The 18,283-nt window shown below is 51.5% G+C and overlaps 1 protein-coding gene across 1 annotated transcript in view; it reads right to left on the minus strand.

Moving 5' to 3' along the window:
- Nucleotides 1–31: 31 nt before the first annotated feature.
- ATG7 (autophagy related 7) overlaps nt 32–18,283 on the minus strand; it is a 259,273-nt gene continuing 241,021 nt past the window's right edge. The window contains exon 20 of the mRNA XM_055413573.2: nt 32–1,467. Coding sequence (XP_055269548.2) covers nt 1,435–1,467 — 33 coding nt within the window. The 3' untranslated portion in view covers nt 32–1,434. The remainder of the gene's footprint in view (nt 1,468–18,283) is intronic.

Raw genomic sequence — 18,283 nt, forward strand, 5'->3', positions numbered from 1 at the left:
AATTTTTCCCTTTTCCTATTGTAATCATTCATATTTTTTTTTTGGTTTGGAAAAAAAAGTTGATCTTTTTTTTTTTTTCGTCGTAGATTTGTCTGTAAAAGTGCAGGAACACAGTTATTCTATGAGAACACTGCATCTGCCTTAATAGCCACTAGTTTGTTATTGCTACAGGCTACTGAGTGTCGCCCAGGAAAACGACCCACTGCCGGCGGCTCTGTGCAGAATGGGCTCAGCAGGCACCCAGCAGCGAGGCCATCGCTGGGGAGGAGGGACGGGAGCGCTGAGGGCCGGGTCCCTGTGCGCTGACAGCCCAGGGAGTGGCCAGCCCGGCAGGGGCCCTGGGAAGGGGGACACTCCCCGGCCTCGGGGCACAGGGAGGTTCTCCGCAGAGCCAGGCCATCCGCAGTGCGTTCAGACCATTCTCTCCGTGTTTGTAAATCTGTAATATACCATTCTCTGTGGCCTGTTTTTCCTGGAAGAAGAAGAAAAAAAAAGGTTTGGCAGGCCATCTTTTTTTTGTACTTAAAAGTAGCCTTAAGAACAATAATAAAGTGCTCTTAAACCACAAACTGTGGGGGTGATCCTTGGGCCCTGGGGGACGGTGGGGTGGGCTCAGTGCCTGGTGTCCAGTGGCCTCCAGTTTAAGTCCCACGTCGGCTGGAAAACTTTAATTTTTAACTGTCAAGTAGAAGCATCGTTTAAAACCTACAGCAATCCAACTCAAGACTCATTGACTTTGCTTCCTTGCCCAAGATGAAAGAGGCCGGCGGGCACACACAACTGTGGTAAGTTAGGCCCCGATCCTGGTTTCCATGCCCTGCTCAGCTGCGGCCACAGAAGTGCACCCCCAGGATGAAGGGTGAAATCAGCCCGAGTGACCCCAGCAGGGCACCTCCCCCAAACCCTCTGACCATCCCCCTGCCATGCAGGAGGCAGACCCACCGGGCCCCCAGGCGGAGGTGGGACCTGGGAGCAGACTGTAGGGGAACTCGGGCGGCCCCGGGGCGCGCAGCGGGGGTGGGGAGCGTCCCGGTGGAGGTCTGCTTCCCTGGGCCGGCGTGGCCCCTTGTGTCCTGCCTCCCCTCCGCCGGCCAAGCTGGGGCGCCGGCCAAGCTGGGGCCCCGGCCCCCAGAAAGGGCGCTGGAAGGAGCCGGTTTCTTGCTCCCCACGGGTCTCTTGGCCACCTCCCCGCCATCATTCCCCCCGCGGGGGTCCCGACCAGGAGGAATAACACCCCCACACTCCAAAAGAAAGAACCGTTCGTGGAGGGGACCAAGTCCCAGGTCACCGGCAGTGCCAAAGCCAAGGTTATTATTGAGCTCAGAACCGGTGGGATGAGAAGGTGTCAGAAACGCAGGACACCGGGCCTCCAGCTGTGGGGACGCGGGCCGAGTCAGAGTCTTGGGGCAGCGGCCTCGGAGCGCGAGGCACGCGTCAGACGGTCTCGTCGTCACTCATGTCCCAGATCTGCAAGGAGAAGGGGAGATGCTCAGTGTCCGCCCGCCCGCGGGGCCCCGGCCCCCGTCCCCACAGAAGCGCCGCCCAGCTTCTCACGGAAGGAAACCGCAGCGTGGGGCTGCTGGGCTGTGGCCGGGCCGTTTCTGCGGCGCCGATCCTGCCGGCCTCCCCTGGCGGCCCTCGCCGCTGGCCCCGAGGATCAAGAGGGGCGCAGGGGCCCCGCTCCCTCTCAGCCCCCTCGGTGTGAACCCCAGAGAAGGCCCAGGCTAGCATGGGGGCCCCGCGGGCTCCCCGCACCCTGGTGGGGGCTGGCCCCTGACCTTAGCCCCACAGACTTTCCGAATTCCTAGAACTGGTTGCAAAATGCCACCTCCGTGCGCAGAGCTGAGGGGAGGAACACGGTGTTTACAGGAGGCCGGCCTGGGAGGCGGGGAGACCCGGCCAAGGGAAACAGTATCCCAGCCGCTTGGCTGTCAGCTGGGGCCGTGGCGAACACACTGAGAGGGCCTGTCCTCCGCGCTAGTGGGGGGCGTGCCTCACACACAGCCCTCCCTATGCACACCCCCGCTGTGCGGGCGCCCTGGGCCGAGACCATGAGGCCCGCGCAGAGGCTGGGCTCCCGGCTCACAGCAGGCCTGGGCCTGCCCTGTTGGGTGGGACTGGGGGGCGCAGGGTGCCATTCCAACAGAGGCTGCGCCTGCGGTGGGGAAGGGCCCTTAGGGGCTCGCTGCGCACTCACTCTTCGCGCTCGTTCCGTGAACACACGCCTGTGGAGCCCGCCCGGGCCATGTGAGGCCAGAGGCCCCCTCCTCCAGGACTCACTACAGCCCGTGAGATACCGGTGGAAACTGGCTCAGAGAGGACGTCCGCTAGCCCGGGTCGCACAGCAAGTACGCTGCGGAGCTGGCAGCACAGGGGAGCCCGGGTTAGGAGAGTAGAGGCTCTGGGAGGGGGACACGGCCCACTCTGCACCCTACTGTGTGGTCTAGTGGGGAAGGGCCTCTGCAACTGGAAGGGGAGAGGCTGGCCTGACCACGGGTGGTGGGGAGGGGTCCAGGCCCTGCCCAGAGGTTCAGGGGTACAAGTAAGGCACCCAAGGGACGCTGGGACTCTGCTGAAGGGGAGGTGGCATTAGGCGTCCTTCTCTAGGCCCAAGATGCGGTTTCTATGAGAGGGCAGCCCATCCGCTGCTGTTGGCTGCTCTCTGGAGGGAGTCTGAATTGTGAACCCCAAGAAATTTCAGGATCAACAAACAGTATCATAAGACTTAACGTATAGATGCTAAAAAAAAAGCCAAACTCACAGAACCAGAGGCTAAACAATGGATGGCAGGGCCTGGAGGAGGGGACACGGGCAGAACACATTCTGGGGACAAATGTAGCCTGCAGACCACGACCTGCGGTTTACATGGGCTGCAGTCTGTGGATTGGCAGACGCGGGTCAGAGTGGGCCTGGCTGGAGTCTCCAAGAACGCTGCCTCTAAGACTGCAGATCACTCTCTGGAGCGTGCAGGACCACACTGCCTGTACTCTGCAGAAAGACTGCCTGTAGTCTGAGCACCACCCTACTGCCTGCAGGACCACGCTGCCTGTCATCCCAGGACTGCTCTCCCTGTAGACTGTAGACCATTCTGCCCATAGTCACAGGACCACCCTGCCTACAGACTGCAGAACCCCTCTGCCTATAGTCTCCAAGACCAGTGTGCTTATAGTTTACACTGACGATAGGCAGGATAGGCCTGCAGATTGTAGGCAGAGGTGTCCTGATTGTAGTCTGCAGACCTCTCTGCCTATAGTCAGAAGGGGCCCATGAATGTGCTCTTAATGAATAAAGGTTGTAAGAAACTGACAAAGATTTTAAAAAATTTAACACTCAGTGCTGGCAAGGGTGTGAATAAACACTTCCAAGCGGAGTATAAATTGGTGCCAGAGATTTGACAATATGTCACACAAAGTTCTTTAAAAATCCCTGTAGCCTAAGGAAGAGAGAAATGATCTTTTTGAAGATGATATGCAAGTTTACTTAGAAAACCCAAGAAAATGGCTTGATGAATACAGACAATAATAAGTATTCAGCAACATAGGAAGATACCAAATTAACAGCTCAATTACAGCCTTCCTGTATACAAGCAACATCCAGTTAGGAAGCGTAATGAAAGAGAGGAAGCCAGTATAAGTGCTGGGAAGTAAACCTAACACAAAATTTACAACATGTCTATGGAAAAACCCCTTCAGAACAGTCCTCACAAGACCTGTGTGAAAAGTGCCCTGGGAGAAATGGAGACACACCCTCTGTTTTTGCACGTGCAATCCAACATCAGTAAAGATGTCCCCTTTCCCGAGTAAACATAAATGTAACACAATCCCAATTTTTTTTAAGAATCAAGTATCTTTCCTGGAGCTAGACAAGCTGGTTTTTAAGTTTATGTGGAAAAAAAAAGGGACCCTTTGAGTATGAAAAGAACAGTGAGGAGGTTCCCCTACACTGTATTTCAGTTCAGTTCAGTTCAGTTGCTCAGTCGTTTCCGACTCTTTGCGAACCCATGAACCACAGCATGCCAGGCCTCCCTGTCCATCACCAACTCCCGGAGATCACTCAAACTCATGTCCATCGAGTCGGTGATGCCATCTAGCCATCTCATTCTCTGCCGTCCCCGTTTCCTCCTACCCCCAATCCTTCCTAGCATCAGACTCTTTTCTAGTGAGTCAACTCGTCGCATGAGGTGGCCAAAGTATTGGAGTTTCAGCTTTAGCATAAAGTCCTTCCAATGAACACCCAGGATTGATCTCTTTTAGAATGGACTGGTTGGATTTCTTTGCAGTCCAAGGGACTCTCAAGAGTCTTCTCCAGCACCACAGTTCAAAAGCATCAATTCTTCGGCGATCAGCTTTCTTCACAGTCCAACTCTCACATCCATACATGACTACGGGGAAAACCATAGCCTTGACTAGACGGACCTTTGTTGGCAAAGTAATGTCTCTGCTTTTTAATATGCTATCTAGGCTGGTCATAACTTTCCTTCCAAGGAGCAAGCGTCTTTTAATTTCATACAAAGATGGGCTCGATAAAGGACAGAAATGGTATGGACCTAACAGAAGCAGAAGATATTAAGAAGAGGTGGCAAGAATACACAGAACTGTACAAAAAAGATCTTCACAACGAAGATAACCACGATGGCGTGATCACTCACCTGGAACCAGGCATCTTGGAATGTGAAGTCAAGTGGGCCTTAGAGAGCATCACTACGAACAAAGCTAGTGGAGGTGATGGAATTCCAATTGAGCTATTTCAAATCCTGAAAGATGATGCTGTGAAAGTGCTGCACTCAATATGTCAGCAAATTTGGAAAACTCAGCAATGGCCACAGGACTGGAAAAGGTCAGTCTTCATTCCAATCCCAAAGAAAGGGAATGCCAAAGAATGCTCAAACTACCGCACAATTGCACTCATCTCACACGCTAGTAAAGTCATGCTCAAAATTCTCCAAGCTAGGCTTCAGCAATACGTGAATTGTGAACTTCCAGATGTTCAAGCAGGTTTTAGAAAAGGCAGAGGCACCAGAGATCAAATTACCAACATCCGCTGGATCATGGAGAAAGCAAGAGAGTTCCAGAAAAACATCTATTTCTGCTTCATTGACTATGCCAAAGCCTTTGACTGTGTGGATCACAATAAACTGTGGAAAATTCTTCAAGAGATGGGAATCCCAGACCACCTGACCTGCCTCTTGAGAAACCTGTATGCAGGTCAGGAAGCAACAGTTAGAACTGGACATGGAACAACAGACTGGTTCCAAATAGGAAAAGGAGTACGTCAAGGTTGTATATTGTCACCCTGCTTATTTAACTTATATGCAGAGTACATCATGAGGAATGCTGGGCTGGAAGAAGCACAAGCTAGAATCAAGACTGCCGGGAGAAATATCAATAACCTCAGATATGCAGATGACACTGTATTTAAACATCATCAAATCTGTAATTTAGATGTTGTGGCAGCAGAACCACAGGCAGATGGACCAGGGGAACCAAATGGTCGAGAAGCAGGAAGGATAGAATGTCCAAAGATATATGGAAATCTACTGTTTTAACAATAAAGGTCTGGGGAAGGTGATCTCAAATCATTAGGAAAATATGAGCTTTTAAATGATATAAGGACAACTGGAGAGTCATTTCCAAAAAGATACGATTGATTCCATGCCTCCATGTCTCACTGTATATCCAAATCAACTCCAAACAGAGCAGAGACTAAATTTTTTTTTTACATCTCTTGAAGGTTTAAAAAAAAAAAAACTATTCAAATACTAGATGCAAACATGGGTGAATTTCTTTATAACCTGGGAGTGGGCAGTCTCTAATCAAAGTCTATAAACACAAGAAAAACAGATACACTGGATTACATAAAAACACACAGGAGGAATTCTGCATGGAAAAAGCTCTATAAGCAGAGTTGAAAAGACAAATGACACACACTGGGTGGAAAATATAACCTTATACCATCCCCTAACATATAAAAAGTTCTTTTAAAATCAAGGAGATAAAAACTAATTGATAAAAAAAAAAAACAGGCCAAAGACATGGGCAGTTTACAGAAAAAGACTTGTAAATAGCTTTTATACATAAGAAAAGGTGTTCAGCCTTACTTGGAGTAAAAGAAACGCTACAGCTTTGCAGGATACAGTTTTTAGAACGTCTGTCTCTGAAAGACGCCACTGTGACACTGAAAAGGCACACCACAGGCCGCAGAACAGCCCGCTGCACATAAAGAGCTGGATCAAAATATACAAAGAACTCTTCCAGCTCGATAATAGACAAATAATCTGATTTTTTTTTTAACATGGGGAAGATTCAACAGATATTTAACAGCAGAGGAAACACCTGAAAAGACGCTCAGCATCCTTAAGTCTTCAGGGAAACACAAAACGAGACAGCTGAAGGCGAAGATGCTCCACGCCACCATTAGAGACGCACGAAGCAAAACTACAATGAAGCGTGACCGCACACTGGCCAGAACAGCCGCTGCCAAAACCTCTACAAACCGCTCCTGGGGAGGTGGCGAGAAAAGGGACCCTCTGGTGCCGCCACCATAGAGAACACTGTGGAGCTTCCTTAGGAAACTAAAACTTGAGTTACCACATGACCCTCAGTCCCACTCCTGGGCATATACACCCTGAGGACCACACTTCCAAGAGGTACATGCGCCCCCAGCGTTCACTGCAGCACTGCTTACAATCCCCAGGACATGGAGGCAGCCTGAATGTCTATCCAGGTGAATGGATAAAGATATGGTGCTTAAAGACAATGGAAATTACTCAGTCACGAAAGGGGAATGAGACTGGATCATTTGTAGTGACAAGAATGAACCTAGAGTCCGTCATACAGAGTGAAATGAGTCAGAGAAAAATATATATTAACGCATACGTATGGAATCTTCCCAGGCGGCACACTGGTGAATAACCCACCTGCCAGTCCAGGAGATGCAGCAGACGTGGGTTTGATCCCTGGGTCAGGAAGATCCCCGAGAGTGGGAAGCAGCTACCCACTCTAGTATTTCTTGCTTGGAAAATTCCATGGACAGAGGAGCCTGGCGGGCTATAAACATAGTCTGTGAAGTCGCAAAGAGTTGCGCACGCCTGAGCACGCACGCACATAGGATAGGCTGAGGAATGAACAGACGTCTCTCCAAAACAGACAAGTGGCCGGGAAGCACATGAAAAGACCCTTGGTCATCACTGGGCTTCGGGACAACACACGGCAAAACCGCAAGGAGACAACACTCTGCACCCATTAGGATGGCTTTAATCAGAAAGCCAGGCAGTAACCAGTGTCAGCGAAGGACTGGGGAAACTGAACCGAAGACAGGGAGGCTTCTTTGCAAAGCAGTTCAGCAGCTCATCAGACAGTTCCCAAATCACCCAGAATCTCCACTCCTCAGAGTGTATACCCAAGAGAAATGAAAGTCCACATCCACACAAACACTAACTAGTACATGAATGTTCACAGCACTATTCATAACAGTAAAAAAAAAAAAAAAGAAACCACCCAAACGTCCACTGAGTGATCAGTGGGAAATGCGGTCCCTCCCTGCAGTGGAGTATTATCTGGCCGAACACCTGCCTACACTCCATCTTCTTGAGAGCTTGAGGACACTGGGGAGACCGTCCCCTTTCACACGGAGGCCCCTCAAGTGCAGAGGGACTTCTGTAACCTGCCACGGAGGCCAAGCCTGTAAAGGGGGGAGTGGAGGCTCTTCCTGCTTTATCTCACCATGTCCTTACGGCTGAGCGAAACTCCTTCTACAGAAAGGGACAGAAGCATGTGCCTGGACTCCCATCCTGTTAGGCGGGCACGCAGTGAGAAGCCCCACGGCCAACTGCACACACAGGAAGCACGGCCAGCCCAGGGCAGAGGAAAGGCCAGGCGGGGCGCCCTGGCTCCCAGGGCTCCCCGCTCCATCCACTGACCCTGTTCAGACGGCTGAGACTGCATTGCTCTGGCCCCCGGGAGAGGACTGGCTGCAGCCTGTGCTCTGGTCGGCTGGGGGGCCTGGGCGGTCTCTGACAGGGCTGGGGGGTCGTCCTGTCCCCTAGCTGTCGCCCTGCAGCAGGGACAGACCGCCCAGAGGAGATGCCGCTGCCCGCAAGCCAGTGTAGCGGTATGGGTGGGAGGGGGCACCCAATATGGGGAAGGGGAGTTGTCCAACCATCAGGGTGTGCGCGCTGGACCACTCACACCAGAGGGCTCCCAGTCTCCCTTTTCCACTCTCCCGGAGACACGGACGCGTTTCAAGGGGCTGTTCGTCACGCGGTTTCAAACTTGTGTCCCATTTCTGGACCACACTGCCTGGAGCCTGCTGCGGACTAAGGTTTTTCTTTGGTAAACACTGTAATTATCCCGTAAATGGCACAATTATATTTGTGCGTGTGTTAAAAGTGTTCATTTGTTCAATGTAAACATTTAAAATACGCCACAGTTTTTGAAACCTAGTTTTAGCGCTTCTATTTTTTTTTAAGATTAAAAATAAAAACCTGCAGCTCCCTGAGTAGCCCTGCTCCCCACACCCCCTGGCCGGCACCCTTGGAGGCACGAGTCTTCCCTCTGGGAAGACCAGGGGGCGGGGGTTTGGGGGTGGAAAGGGGGTCACTGGGCGGCGCTTCCCCAGCAGGGGTTGAGCCAGGGCTCGTCCACTGGGGGAAGAAGGAAGGCCCCACCGTGGCTGCACGCGGCTCCCACTAACAGCTGTTCATGCACTCATTCCCTCGCGAACGCTGACTCAGCAGCGCTTACTAGGTGGCGCTGCGTGAGACTGGAGGAGGGCAGGGGGCCCCTTCGTTTTCTGCCTGTCAGGTGGTCAGGACTTCTCCAATGAGACCTGTGGAGACTGGGCGGCTGGGGGGTCAGGGAGGGTTCCCTGTTCAGCAGCCTCAGCGTCCGCCTCAGTCATCCAGTGCCTCCGCCTGACTCCCCAGAGGCCTGGGCGCTCCTGAGGGCGGGGCCCAGTCTGTGGGACCCCTGTGCTCCCAGCCCTGCTGGAGGGCCTGGCCCGACAGGTAGCTTCTGAACGAACAAGATTGAGAACCCTCTGCTCCGGGAACAGAACCACTCTTCCACAGTGGGAAAAGGAAAGGGGAGTGTCGGGTGTGAACAGAACACCCGAGGATCAAGCAGGAAAGAAAGGGTCTGGCAAGCCTCCTACATGGTTGCGAGGAATGTGTTGGTGTGGCCACTAAAGGGAACAGTATGGAGGTTCCTTAAAAAAAAAAAAAAGCACAGCTAGAGCTACCCTATGACCCTGCAATCCCACTCCCGGGCGTATACCTGGAGAAACATGGTCCAAAAGGATCCATGTACCCCTGTGTTGACAGCGGCACTGTTCACAACAGCCAAGACACGGAAGCAACCTAGACGTCCAGTGACAGCGGAACGGATGAAGATGCACGTGTATACGATGAAACACGACTCAGCCGTTAAAAGCAGTGACATACGGCCACCTGCAGCAGCACGGGTGGACCCAGACAGCGCCACACTGAGCGGAGTCAGAGCAGGACAGAGAGCAGGTGACGTCCCCCATACGCGAAATCTAAAAGGAAAGGACGCAAAGGAGCTTATCTACAGAACAGAAACACACTCACAGAGAACAAACTTATGGTTGCCAGGGGGGAGGACTGGAGGGAAGGGATAGTTCAGGAGTTTGGGATGGACACGTACACACAGCTATATTTAAAATGGATAACCAGCAAGGGCCTGCGGTATAGCACAGGGAACTCTGCTCAATGTTCTGTGGCAGCCTGGATGGGAGGGGAGTTTGGGGGAGAATGGATACATGTCTATGTATGGCTGAGTCACTCTGCTATGCACCTGAAATTATCACAACCTTGTTAGTCAGCTATATGCCAATATAAACGTTCTTTTTTTAGTCCCTCAGTTCACCTGCTTTGCTGGGCATCCTGGCAGGTCAAGCCTTTGGCTTCCAGACCCATGGGATGGTGGGGCAGGGCTGTGGGCACCTCCTGCTGGGTCCACGGGCAGTGGAGCCACCTTTGAGTCCAGACCACTGACGCCTCACCCTCCTCCCTGGGAGCCCCCGGCGGGCCCCATGCCAGGCCCTGGGGGTGCGGAGTGGTGGGCAGCTCTTGCTTGTGGACTCCCAGAGGCCTGGAAGTGGGATAGTGAACAGCCTTGGGGGGCTAACCTGTCTGTCCGGGGGGCGGTTCGCGGCACAGGCCCCTGGGGAGGGGAGCGGGAGGGGCCGCCGGTAGAGGCTCAGGCAGGTCCCGGTTCCCAGCCCGTGCTCCGGGCACATCAAGGGATAACCCTGCCCTTTCTGCCACAGTCAGCCCAGCATCTGAGCGCACAGCGCGCACGCGCAGTGTCCCCGGGGTCAGGAAGCTCAGGACCCTTCCGCCCCTCAGACAGGGCGACCGGCGGCGGTGGAGCAGACGACGTTCTCAGGGATGAGAGATGGGAGCGAGAGGGCCGCGGGGCCGGCGGGGGGCCGGCGGGAGGCCGGGGCGGCGGGGGAGCCCGCGCCCGCGTGGGGAAGCCGGGCCTGCGCTGTCGCGGGCGTCCCAGCCCCTCGCCCACCTCGGTCCACCGGCCTTTCACCCTCCTTCGGGGGAGATGAAACGACCCCGCAGGGCCCTCCTCCGGGGTGTGCACGCGCCCCAAGGCACCCCACTCTGGTGCCGCCCCTTCTGAAAGGCACCCGCCTGCCACTCCAGACTCCGGCGGAACACGCAAACCTCCTCTCGCCTGGCCTCCGCTGGGCGCCAGATGTGGGGAGGAATCAGGGCCCACCCTCTTCCCGGGGACCCCCGGCCCCAAACTCAGGCTGGAGGAGGCGCGGCTAGAACTCGCGGAACTCGGGAGTGTCTGGGGCTAAACTTCTCACCAGCCTCAACCTTTGCTATCCCCATGGCGCCAGATTCAGGGGCTCCGTGTGCACTGCCCCTGGGTTCCAGGAACGAGACTAAGGTTTTACTAGAAAGAAACTGTGGTGGCCAAGGAACCCGGTAGGCTGCAAATAAGGACTTCACTGCATACACCAGCAGGCGATGGTCAAAGGCACTGACAATGTGTATAAAACAGGTAACTAATGAGAACCTGAGGGCTTCCCTAGTAGCTCAGACGGTAAAGAATCCGCCTGCGGTGCAGGAAACCCCGGTTCGATTCCTGGGTGGGGAAAATCCCCTTTAGAAAGGATAGGCTACACACTCCAGTATTCTGGCCTGGAGAATTCCATGGACTGTGTAGTCCATGGGGTCACAAAGAATCGGACAGGACTTGAGCGACTCTCACGTTCAGTGAGAGCCTACTATACAGCTCAGGGAACTCTACTGCAGGCTGTGAAAGTGAAAGTGAAGTCGCTCAGTCGTGTCCGACTTTTGCGACCCCACGGACTGTAGTCTACCAGGCGCCTTCATCCATGGGATTTTCCAGGCACGAGTACTGGAGTGGGTTGCCATTTCCTTCTCCAGGGGATCTTCCCAACCCAGGGATGGAACCCTGTCTCCCGCATTGCAGGCAGACGCTTTATCGTCTGAGCCACCAGGGAAGCCACATGCTGTGGGGTGAGCTAAACGGGAAGGAAATCCAAAAGAGTTGGCTGCAGTGGCGGCAGGAGCGGGGCCTCTCCCCAGGGTAGGGGGACGACTCTGTCCGGCCGCAGCCCCCACAGCTGATCAAAGCCCACGGAGGGATGAGGCAGGGCTTGGGCTCAAGGCTGGGCTGCACAGCACCTTCAGGGGCCTCTGTTCCCCCGACACACCCCCACACAGGTGCTCTGGGCTCCAGGTGACAAGAGGTGATGAGAAAAGCCTTACACCCCAGGACCAAGATCCAGAGAAAAGGGCCAGTATGCCAGGCCGGCCCCCATGAGTGCTGGGGTCGCCTGGCTGGTCCTCACCTCCCTGCTCCAGGTTCCGAGAACACAGCTGACGTGGGACACAGACAAGGGACAGGAGGAGGCCCTGGAGGGGGGCCGGGGCCCGTCATCTCAAAGGAGGCATGTGAGGGAAGCGGAGAGGAGGCTGCTGTGAGTGGTACCCAGGCTGGAGGCACAGACCTCACCCCCACCCCCCACAGTCCCCCAGGCTTGCATCCCCCTCCCGGGGCAGAGGGACCAGAGGGACGTGGGTGGGCGGGGAGAAGGTGCAGCCCACCGTGGGCAGGGCCTCAAGCCACCCCTTGGGCCAGAAAAGAGGAACTGCTGTGTTTGTCCTTCCCCTCATAGCTCCCCCACCCAGGGAGGAGGGCATCCAGAGAGCCTGGTCCAGCGCCGCAGGGAGGATCAGACAGGCGTTAAACATGCTTTCAGGTAAGTTTTAATGATACGAGAAAATGATCAGAAATGTCTGAAATGAAAAGAGAAAACCGTATGCTCAGTCTGACCCCTGGACTTGCAGATAAAAAACAGTCAGCAGTAGAAAGCAGATTGAGTGGTGAAAATCACGGGTGTGAGTTTTGTTCTTGATTTGAGCTTTTTGTTTTTTAATAATACTCAGGTAGCTCAAACGGTGAAGAGCTCACCTGCACTGTGGGTGACCTGGGTTCAGAAGATCCCCTGGAGACGGGCACGCCTACCCACTCTGTTCTTGCCTGGAAAATCCCAATGGACAGAGGAGCCTGGCGCTACAGCCCATGGGGTCAGACACACTGAGAGACTCACACTTTCACTTCACGACTCACACTTTCACTTCACAGGCGCTGACCTGTGACCTCTGTGATTGGAAGCACCGCGCTGTACAGAGGGCGGGTCCTGACGCCGCCCTCCCCGGCCCTCCCAGTGAGCTGAGGGCGTGGTTCTGGGCGCAGGGACTAGCTGTTGCTCTCCTGTGCTTTTCACTCCCAGGAAGTGCTGAGAAGTGAAGGGAGACAGTCTCGAAGAGGGGGCTCCCTCCCTGCGGGCGTGTCCTTCACTGAGCACCAGCATCTAAGAGCCCTGGAGGGGTTTCTGGCATAAAGACGGGGCGCGGGGGGTCCAGGGATGAGGGCGGGTGAGGGGCGGCGGCGGGCTTGGGTCCCAGCCCCTCATATGGAAGGATGAAGACTGAAATAGCAGGCAGTGACTAACTTCAGGGTGTGGACTCCCCGCTGCATTTGGGCAGGGGTGGGGACTTATTTTGGGGACGACGTGAAGGAAGGGGGCATGTGGGGGGAAGCGGCCAGGCCCCAGGCTTGTTTGCTTTCTTACTGGCTTCAAAACACATTTTTCATATTAGGTGGTAAGAACACAGGGCGATTTCTGTGGCACCAACATACTTTCTTTCAAGATATGATTTATATGTTTGACCCACATTTTAAATGAAATGATTATTGAGATAAATGGCCGTGCTGGAGGCTGCAAAATGGTTTCCATTATGTAGTTCTTCTTTTCAGTGCCTCAGAAGACTTTCTGAAGAGTGCCCCATAAAAAGGCGGGCGCTCTGGCATTTCTGTTCTCTGCCTCAGAGGGCTTTCAGGGTCAAACGCTGGAGAGGGGGAAGGCGGGCGGGAGGCAAGCGTGTGAGCTCAGAGCTCCAGCGTGAAGTGAACGCAGCATCTAAACAGATGCAGCAGAATCGACTTGGTACCAAGAAAAGAATTTGGAGACTTTAAATCTGCGGCGTCAGTACAGGGCCAGGTGCAACCTCTGCAGGAGTCTCCTGAGTGCTGGCCTCTGGGCAGGATCAGCAGAGGCCACGGGATGAGACAGAGGTGGACCCCCTGGACTCGGCACCAAAGTACAGGAACCTGAGTATGGTCTGGAGATGAGGGTGGATCACAGCTGAGAAACAGACCTCTCCCCACACACACGGGTGGAACGACCTTCAACCAAGCTGCCAAAGTAACGTAACGGGGAAAGGAGAGTCTTTCCAACACATGGTGCTCAGAGCTCCACATGGAGGAAAATGAGCCCTGAGCTTTATCCCAGTCACACACAGAAATGAATTTGAAATGAATCATGGACATATATGTAAAAGCAAAAGGCATCTTCTTTAATTGATGAGACATAGATGTAGGCAAAGAATTCCTAAGATACCGAAAGTATAGACCATAAAATAAAAAATAGACTGGATTTCATCAAAATTCAAAGTTTTTTCTCCTTTAAAGACAATGCTGAGGAAATGGAAGAGGCAAGCCAATGACACTGAGAAAACACGTGCAATGCAGACAGATAAGTGACAAAGGACCTCTGTCCTAACTATAAAGAACTCTTACGACTCAATCATAGGAAGATAAATTACCCAGTGGAAACATGGTCAAAAGATTTGAGAGAAGTGTCACGAAAGAAGACAATAATTAAATACATGAGAAGATGGTCAACATCCACTGTCATCAGAAAGCTGAAATAAGACCCATGTACCCACCCAAATGGCCAAAATTAAAGGGAAGGCCAGCTCTCAGAGTTGAGAACAACAGAATTCTCACGCTCTGCTGATGGAAGAGATGGCACACACCTTTGCTACACAGTTCAACAGCTTCTAAAAAATTAAATATGTACCCCACAAGACAGAACTAAATTCAGATATCAATTAAATAAACTCCTGTATACTTAAGTATGAACTTAAAATGATAACCCAGCAATTCCAGTCCTAGGTAATCACTCAGATGAATGGAAACACATGTCCACACGGAGACCTGTTTAACAATCACATATCAGAGCTTTATTTTTAATAGTCTCAAACTGGAAACAAATACTCATAGACAGATAAGTGAATAAACAATTATGATATAAAATAGGATCAGTTCAGTTCAGTCGCTCAGTCGTGTCCAACTCTTTGCGACCCCATGAATCACAGCACACCAGGCCTCCCTGTCCATCACCAACTCCTGGAGTTCACTCAAACTCATGTCCATCGAGTCGGTGATGCCATCCAGCCATCTCATTCTCTGTCGTCCCCTTCTCCTCCTGCCCCCAATCCCTCCTAGCATCAGAGTCTTTTCCAGTGAGTCAACTCTTCGCATGAGGTAGCCAAAGTATTGGAGTTTCAGCTTTAGCATCAGTCCTTCCAATGGGATACTCTTCAGCAATAAAAAAAAGGACAAACTATTGACCACTATATTAGAGTGGGTTACCATTTCCTTCTCCAGGGGATCTTCCTGACCCAGAGGATCGAACCTGGGTCTCCCTCACTGCAGGCAGATTCTTTACTGTCTGAGCCACCAGGGAAGCCCAAGAATGGAAGAAAATATTTGCAAATCATATATAAGATAAGGCGTTAATATTCAAAATATATAAGGAACTCACACAACTCAGTAACAACCATTACCACCACCACAAAACTAAACAATAATATAAACAATCTGATTAAAAAATGAGCAGATGAACTAAACAGACATTTGTCCAAAGACATTCAGACGGCCAACAGGTACATGAAAAGATGCTTAACATCACTGGTCATCAGGGAAATGCAAATCAAAACCACAATGATGTATTACCTCATACCTGTTAGAATGCCTAGCATCAAAGAGACAAGCAACCAATGTTGGTGAGGATGTGGGAAAAAGGGAATCCTTGTACACTGTTGGGGGGAATACAAATTGGTTCAGTTTAGTATGGAAAACAGAATGGTAGTTCCTCAAAAAAAAACAAAAAGTAAGAAGAGAACTACTTTCTGATCCACTGTCCACTCCTAAGGAAATGAAAACAGGATATCAAAAAGATACATGCAATCCTGTGTTGAGTGCAGCGTTATTCACAACAACCAAGACACGAAAACAACCTACGTGTCTGTCAACAGATGAAGAAGACATACACACAGTGGAATACTAGTCAGCCAAGAGAAAGGAGGAAATCCTGCTGTTTTCAGCAAGGATGGACCTGGAGGCACTGTGCTAAGTGAGGTAGGTCCATGGAGAAAGGCAAACACTGTATGACGTCATATAGGTGGATCTAACAAAGTCAGACATGTAAGAGCAGAGAATGGGGTGATGGTTACCAGAGGCTGAGGGGCTGGAGCAATTGGGGAGATGGTGTTTAAGGGTACAGACTTGCAAGGAGTTGATAAATAGGTCCTGAAGAGCTAACACACAGCACAGTCATGATACAAAATGGTAGTGTTATGAACTTTGAAGTTGCTAAGAGACTAGATCATAATTGTTTTGAACACAAACAAATGAAAATTATGGGACATGATGTGGGGGAGGTTTAGCTAACACTAACATTGTAAGAAATAAATCAACAAGTTGTATACAAACTTATACAATGTTTCATGTCGATTAATCTCAGCAAAAATAAATTTAAAAAAATAAAAAATGTGGTTGCATTTATATGAAACCTTGGGAAATACAAATGGAATCTGTAATGACTGCCGGAAATCAGACCCTTGACTGCCTGGGGGTGGGTGGTGTAGGATTTCAGTGTTAAGGGCCCTGAGGAAATCTTTACCTTTTGGGGTGATTAGACATTGTCCATATTTTGACTGTGGTGGTAGTTACACAGGTGTAAGTTTGTAAAAAATCAGAGGGAAGTATACTTTTACACACATTTCACTCTGTGTAAATTCAACCTCAATACATTTGATATTTTAAAATTCAGCAAAAAAAGCTACAAGGTGGGACGTTCACAGAATATGAATATATGCTGTGCTGTGCTTAGTCATTCAGTCATGTCTGACTCTTGGCTCGCTCCTCTCTCCATAGGATTCTCCAGGCAAGAATGCTGGAGTGAGTTGCCATGCCCTCCTCCAGGGAATCTTCCTGACCCAGGGATTGAACCTAGGTCTCCTGTATTGCAGGCAGATTCTTTACCATCAGAGTCACCAGGAAAGCCCAATGTTTATAATAATTGCCAAGATATATAATTTAAGAGGAATATTGTGGCTTTTCCAAAATGGCCAAGAAGGCAGAGGATGGACAGTTCCCAAGGGGGGGGGACCCTCCCCCCTCCCACCTTTTCAGCACCCAGACTGTCTCCCGACCGCCTGACCCAGAGTGTAATTTTCCAGTCACTCTGAGCATAATAGAATCATTTCAGTCCAGTGTCCTTGCTTCCACAGCTGGTTGGCAACCCTTCTCTTAGCCTGGCTAGGATTTCCCCTTTAGTCACAAATCAACACCCCAAATGTTAGCCTGGGGCTAACGAGCAGGGCCTCTGACGCCAGACTTCCGGGACCACATCCCACTTACTAGCTGGGTGACCTTGGGCAATTTACCTAATGTCTCTGTGATTGTCTTCTCAAAAATGAAGACAGAAACAGCATCTTCTTCATAGGGTTGTGTGACAAAGAATTTAAAGTGCTCAGAATAGTACCCAACATCAGATAACATGGTATGTGTTGTTATGTGTCGGCAATTATTGGGAACACAAATTAACAACCTAAAAAAAAAAAAAAATCCCTGTTCACATCATGAGCGTTTCCTGGTCAGCTCTTAGAAGTTGTGAGTAATTGATCTCATAGAAGAGTCTAATCAAAGCTTTTCCTGCTGAAAAATACCTCAAAGCTGCTTCCTCCTGAGATGTCACTCCTTCACCTGCTCACTCACAAGAATTATGAGTCAGATCTAACTCTCGAGAGTTAGAGCTCCTGAGTTCAGATCCGGGCTCTTCCCCTCAAGAGCTCTGTGACCTCAGGCAAGGGTTCCTACTGTGTATGAGACGCGAGTACAGAGGTATCCTCACAAGAGCTCTCAAGGGCAAACAAGCCACGGGTGCAGAGCACTCACCCAGGACCTGGTGACAAGTGGGCACTTAGGACACGTTAAATCGATCCGAGCCCAACCGTGCTGAGGCCACGGAAGCACGGGCCCTTCGGCTCCTGGCTGAGGATTTCCTAACAGACATGGGATTTACGGAACAACTCCTTCATTGCTGCATCCAAATCCTTGAGAGAGAGTGGGGCCTGAGACTGAGAAATCAGGAAAGAAACCAATGCTCTCTATGGAGGAAGTATGTATGGATGTGAGAGCTGGACCATAAAGAAGGCTGAGCGCCAAGGAACTGATGCTTTCAAACTGTGGGGCTGGAGAAGACTCTTGAGAGTCCCTTGGACAGCAAGAAGATCAAACCAGTCAATCCTAAAGGAAATCAACACTGAATATTCGCTGGAGGGACTGAAGCTGAAGCTCCAACACTTTGGCCACCTGATGCGAAGAGCCGACTCACTGGCAAAGACCTCGATGCTGGGAAACACTGAAGGCAGGAGAATAGGACGACAGAGAATGAGATGGTTGGATGGCATCACCGACTCGATGATGCTCAAGTGGAACAAAATCTGGGAGATGGTGGAGAACAGGGAAGCCTGGCATGCTGCAGTCTATGGGGTTGCAGAGAGTCGGACACGACTTAGCAACTGAACAACAACGACACAATCCATCCATCCACTCATCCATTCTACAAACACGGAGCG

The sequence above is a fragment of the Moschus berezovskii genome, chromosome 24 (genome assembly GCF_049115385.1).
Source record: "Moschus berezovskii isolate FMDL1 chromosome 24, NW_MosBer_1.0, whole genome shotgun sequence".
Classification (NCBI taxonomy): Eukaryota; Metazoa; Chordata; class Mammalia; order Artiodactyla; family Moschidae; genus Moschus; species Moschus berezovskii.